The sequence below is a fragment of the Prunus persica genome, chromosome G4 (genome assembly GCF_000346465.2).
Source record: "Prunus persica cultivar Lovell chromosome G4, Prunus_persica_NCBIv2, whole genome shotgun sequence".
Classification (NCBI taxonomy): Eukaryota; Viridiplantae; Streptophyta; class Magnoliopsida; order Rosales; family Rosaceae; genus Prunus; species Prunus persica.
In genome coordinates, this window is record NC_034012.1 from 14,192,351 (window position 1) to 14,198,550 (window position 6,200).

The following is a 6,200-nucleotide window of genomic DNA, read 5'->3' on the forward strand; positions in this document are numbered from 1 at the left end:
ATGTTTTCACCCACTCAAAACAAAACAAAAAAAGTTCATGTCTTCTTCTTTCTCTTCTATTTTCTCAAATTGAAACATTAAAACTTTTATGAATTGGATTTATGATTGCCATTGCATGCTAATAGATAATGAATTTTAGTTATTAAAAAAATTTATAATGGTATTACCTCATGGTAAATTTTTTTATAAATATTTTCATATTACATTATGTGAGGACTCTCGTTTAAGTTTTGCTCAAGGCCCTCAAAATCTCAAGGTCGGCCCTGCTCTTTATGCCCCTACAATACAAACTTTTATGAGCTGGACCAAAATACATGAGTTCCTCCGTATACATGTGTTACGTACGCATAGCCCAATCCACTTTTTAACTCCATAGCCTAAAAGCCGAACTTCTTTTTTAGAAGTAATTTTTGTACGCTCCGAGTACACCATACATGTGACATGTGAAAATATTCTCTAATACACTTGTATTAGATGGTACACGAGTCAACTTGTGTACACAGAAGAACATAAAAAATTTTCTCCTTTCTTACTATGTAAGAAATAAATTAATATATAAATAACCGAAACATAGATATTGGCATATTTGTGCAGCACATCCTTCAACAATCAGGAAAAAGAAAAATAAATAAGTATCAAATTAAAGATTAACGACCTTTTCAAGTAGCAAATAAATGCATTTTATACTAAAAAATCCTTTGTAATTTAAACTATTACTTATATTAATAAAAATATACAATTAAATGCATATATAAATTATTAAAGAAATAAATATATAGATGGATCAATATACATGCACACATTCATATATGTCAAGTGATCTTTATTGTGTGTATATATATATATATATTTATTTATTTATTTCTATGCGTAGTCGCACATTCCATTGCCACAAGAAGTGCCTTCCTTGCAGTGGTTGGTGCACCTGCCACAGTTTTGATTGTGAGACATTGGATTCACACAATGAGCGTTGCGGCATATCTCTGAGCTACTGGCCCTGCGCTGCCTTCAGTTTCAATAAATAAAAGACAAAGTGAGAGTTTATTAGAGCACTTTCATCCATTTGCCAAGACAAAAGGAAAGGGCTGTTACTATTTACATGAATAGTGGCAACTCTTGTAAAAAGTTGTGGTGTTTTCACCCATTGCCATGACAACAACTATTCACATGAGATGTGATGAAAGAAATTTGTATAGAGTTTTGGTGTGGAAAGTGAAAAATATGACTAAGTATTTATTTTTAAAAAATTCTAAAATTATTTGTAGATTTTTTTCAATTTTAAATTTTCTGTTGCTGTTTCTGACGTCAGCATACCCTGGCTTGAGCTCGAGCTAATTTTGCCTGAGGGCTGGCTTGGTTTCGTAGGCCCAAGCAGTTGCCCTGATAGCTTAAGGCCGCTGGAATCATGAAAAGGGGCTTGGGCCCCCTATTGCCCTGGCAAGGACTGTCCGATGGAAAGGCTCTTAGACACCAAACAATGGACATTTCAACAACTGGATAGTTAGTGAGTCCATAAGCAATTCCACACTTTTCTTAATAGATACATATTTATATCAATACCATTATTTCAAATTTTGATTACCAAATAATAGCGTAAGATATGATAATTTTTTATTTGTTGTGAATAAATGAGATCTAATTCGGATACACCAACACTATATTAGCCCAAATATGAAATAGCAACAACTTTAAGAGGATATACTCTGCGAACGCTTGCCCCAGTAGATTCAGTCATGTCTAAGTCCTCCCCTCTTGCGCCATCGGGCAGCGCCCAGTGAACTTGTGCACTAAATTTGCCAAAGCAATCTCTTGGACAGCCATGGCAAACTGAATTCCTGGGCAAACTCTTCTGCCAGCCCCAAATGGAATGTAGTGGAAGTAATTGCCCTTATAATCTATGGCACTGTCCAAGAACCTTTCTGGCTCGAACACCTCTGGTTTGTTGTATGACTTGGGATCTCTTCCAATTTGCCACGCATTCACTATAACTTGTGTGTTGGCTTTAATGTCGTAGCCATTTATTTGTGCATCTTGGGTCGATAGCCTGGGCAGTAGCAATGGAATTGAAGGATGTAGGCGAAGAGTCTCCTTGATAACTGCCTTCAAGTAGTGCATTTCAACCAAATCATCCTCTCTAATTATGTCTGTTTTCTTGCCAACTATTCCCCGGACCTCATTCTGCAATTTTTCCATGATTCTTGGATGCCTTAAAAGCTCGAACATTGTCCACTCTAGGAGTGTAAATGAGGTGTCAGAGCCACCAACAAACACATCCTACAAGAATTTTAATGGTAAAAATCGATTAAAAATTAATGGAAAATTATATATAAAACCCAAAAAATTGGGGTTAGGAATAACCCACGTGTTATTTATCTATATATCTATATATAAAAAAAAAGGTAAAAGGCTTTAAAAGTGAAACATTCAAAAACCCTGAAAATACTCGTGCTTCAAAGAATTTTTGCTGCTTGGATTGGAATAGTGTAGTCTTCTATCTTTTTAATTAAGGTGCACTGGTCGTGAAAATGATTATGCTTTGAACTCTTTTTCTGCATGAAGGGCTAGTGGTTGTTCTCTCATAGGAGATTTTGGCACTAGTTAAACTTCAAAAAAAAAAAAATGAAGAGGTTAAAAGAATTCAAAAGAAAAAAAATTGGAGCCAAACTTTTTCCTAATATTAATGGAGTACATGACTCATTTGTTTTGTGTGATCACCATTTGGTTAATGAATTGTGCACAAAATTTAATAAGATACGGATCCTCTGCTATGATTTTAGTCCCCTTATAGGATGGATCGTACTTTGGAGCACATGTGGTAGTTCCTACTCACACTCACAAATACATATTGGTTGGTCCATTAAAATGCAAATATCACCTCTCATATCATTATGCGAACATTGGGCACAAGAGTTGTGTTTCCAACGTTGACAAGGGATTGGAAGATCTAGCTCGACGGAAAAATAAGGAATAAAACTTATAGAAGCATGCATGCCGTCTATGTATTGTTGTTATCATGGCGATACTAATTCGGCAATTTCTAATGGGTGAATTAAAAAAACATTTTTAATCTATATATGTAAAGTTAAATATCATTATGGTTAAATTTTAAAATAACTCATTTAAGAAAAATTTCAAAACACAAGAATTAATTCATTTTGAAGGGACAGATACATTTATTTAAAAAATAATAATTAAAAGGAGATAAGAATCTATGACCAACAAGAATTCTATATATATTACTGTTGATGCTCAAAATTAATGTGATGAGAAGTTGAAGGATATTTAAAGCCCAATATACTATATAATGTTGGCTATGTGTTAATCCAAGCTATATTTTGGGAAGTAATTCATTAAATAAATATAGAAATATTGTACAAGTCGTGCCAAGCAAGATACATTTTCCTATGCTAAACTACCCGACAAGCTTAAATGGACCCAAGCCACATATATGTATGGAGATTGCTGAACGAGTTGTGGTGTGGATGGTTATAATTGTTCATAAAGCCCGTTGAAAAATCAGACAATAAAAGTTTTAGGGCTGCTTGGGAGTACAAAAACTCATACCCACTTTCCTGAGCCTAATTACATGGGTAAGTAGAGACAGAACTTCCAGCCTCTTCCAAAACTCAAACCCCACTTTACTGCACACTCATGGAAAAACCAACTGTTGAGCACTGTACACTCATGAATCCTTCTTTAAACAAACATTCTATAGCCTATAAATAGACCTTCATCCCTCCTTGCAATACACACACCGAAACCAGAAGAAGAACGGCATGAGGCAAGCTCATCCTCCCACTGCCGTAAACACAGAAAGCCCAAGCCTTCCTCCATCACGCTTCTCTTCTTTCATAACACCACTCCAAGCCCTAAACATCACACAGAAAACCATCCCAACTCCCGAAAACACCACATGCATCTCACCTTCAACATATCTTATTCCAATCCAAGCCGCAAAAGCACTCTCTCTTACTAAACTTATGGAGACTTGTTCTCACACCATAAGCCTCTCAAGCCAAGCTTCATATTGATTAACTGAAGCAAGCTCCCATGCGAAGCGTACAGTATCGACATAGTTGCTCTTTACTAGAGACCACTTCCTCTAGCATCTTCTCCAGCACTATTAATTCCACTACTTACAGCACATAGTTCACTTCAAGAAAAGCACTTCCAACGCAACAAAATCAAGCATAATCATTCCAGTACCTATTAATTGTACATCAAAACCTGTAAGGAGCCACTGAAGATAACCAAATCACTCCCCTGTCTTAAACTCTTTCGGGGTGCTTTGGGGCCTGGTGCTGCAAACTCAGAAAGGGTAAAGGAGATCTCAGTCCACCTCACATTAGTCCAATAAGCCCATTGCATCTCTCAACAAAATAGACCCTCATACAAATGGCGACTCTGCTAAGGACTAGGCCATTATTCTTAGAGCGGCTCCTCAACAATCACAAACTTTGTGATTCGCACGTCACGCCACTGGGGGCTTCATAAAGCAAGTTTTCCGTTGCCTTCTTCAAGTTCTTCCTGCAGCAGGAGAGATGAAATCGTTAATTTTTCTTTGTATTCAGTATTTATTGCTAAAAAAAAAGTTCTTTCGATCAATCAAGCTGCTAAAAAAAAGGAGTTAAGCATCCAGGAGCTGTTGATTTTAGTTTTCTTCCTGGAACAATTAGAGAAAAACAAACCAAATTCTACAACCATTTGCTGACCGAAGTGGTTTAGGCTTCATGCCAAGGAAATTTAGAAAAACAATATAAATATCAGAGAGAGTGAATCACTCAAACAGAAACCAATCCAACATCAAACATCCATCTGCCAACAATATTTTAGTCCTCCATGGTTCTCCTTTTCTTACCAGATAAAAGAAAAAAAATGAACGAAAAGCAAAAGAGACAGAATACAAAAACTTATGTGAAAGCATCTTCACTTGCTCTGCCCACAGCTCACCAATCGTGGTCACAAGCACAAGATATGAATTTTGCCACCAATGCCTCAAGGGTTGAAACGAAATAACCCCTTGCTATCACCTTTCTCACAGCGAAAGGAAGATTTTCTCTGCAAATTTACACAGATCGACCACCACCATCGCTGCAGGACCAGCCAGCTTGCAATAAACAATGCATGAATCTCCACGTACGGCACCCACTTCATGCGCCAATATTATAATCTTAGCCGTGTGTTTTTATAGTGAGAGTGAGACAGGGCATGCAACTACTCGCTCAACCCAACTCACCCTGCGCTAGATTTTTCTTATCTTTGAATTATTTGGTTTTCAGGCACCTAAGGCTTAAAATAACTTATATTCTTTGAAATTTTTTATAGGAACTAGTTGTGGCAGAGGTGATGGGTGGAACGCACCAAGTTAATTAAATAAAAACAAGGCTTAAATTTCAAAATGGTCTCTGTAATTTACTTCATCGGCCAATTTAATTCCCCTATTATCAATTTGGCCAATTTCGTCCATGTGTTTATATATATTAGCAAAACTTCATCCTTTCCGTCAAAATTTCTGTTAAAACTGAAGAAAAAAAATATTTTAAAATTAATTTAAAAAACTGCAATTATTATTAAATATTCAAATTCAATCTAAAAATTGAATTAATAAAAAAAAATTGCCTCCCCCAACCTCAACCACCTCCCAACCCCACCTAAACCACCATTTTTTCTCTCGCACCTTCCTCTCCGGCAAATTGCAAAGAACTTCGTAGCCAATCATTGCAGCGCTTGGCTCTGCCAGTTCATCATCCTTGTTGTAGCAGAAGTTGGCGACATTCACACAAACAACATGCACACTGTAGATTCTATAACCCTCTCGAACCCTCGTCGTTGTTTGCACCAAGACCACCGTTGAGCTCGATTTCTCAACAAGATTTGCACTCTGCTTTGTCTGGGCGTTGGTTAATCCGAGAAGATAGTCTAGGTTGGAGTGGGCTACTAGACCCCCCTTTTCAACCCAATACAAGAACATGACTTTTAATAATTAAGTTTTTATTATTATTTGAATTTGAATATTTACATGACATTTTTTTCTTAAGTTTTAACAGAATTTTAACAGAAGGGACCACATTTTTTAAAATATACAAAAACATGGACTAAATTAGCCAAATTGATAACACGAGGACTAAAGTGGTCAATGAGTTAAATTTGGATCTATATCTAACTTTTCTATTTTTTTATATACCAAAACTACCCTCATG

General features: G+C 36.3%; 1 protein-coding gene across 1 annotated transcript; it reads right to left on the reverse strand.

Annotated features, from left to right (window-relative positions):
- Window positions 1,738-5,971, reverse strand: LOC18779712 (cytochrome P450 71A8). Its single transcript, XM_020562305.1, has 2 exons — window positions 5,678-5,971; window positions 1,738-2,274 (listed from the first exon to the last, which is right to left on the reverse strand). Exons 1-2 carry the CDS (start codon window positions 5,969-5,971, stop codon window positions 1,738-1,740), a joined length of 831 nt encoding a protein of 276 aa, XP_020417894.1.

Bases quoted from the DNA above. Each gene is read 5' to 3' on its own strand.
- LOC18779712 (XM_020562305.1), bottom strand. From the start codon at position 5,971: ATGTTCTTGTATTGGGTTGAAAAGGGGGGTCTAGTAGCCCACTCCAAC. The intron at 2,275-5,677 runs GTGCGAGAGAAA...AAATTCTTGTAG, and splicing joins GCAATTTGCCGGAGAGGAAG to GATGTGTTTGTTGGTGGCTC.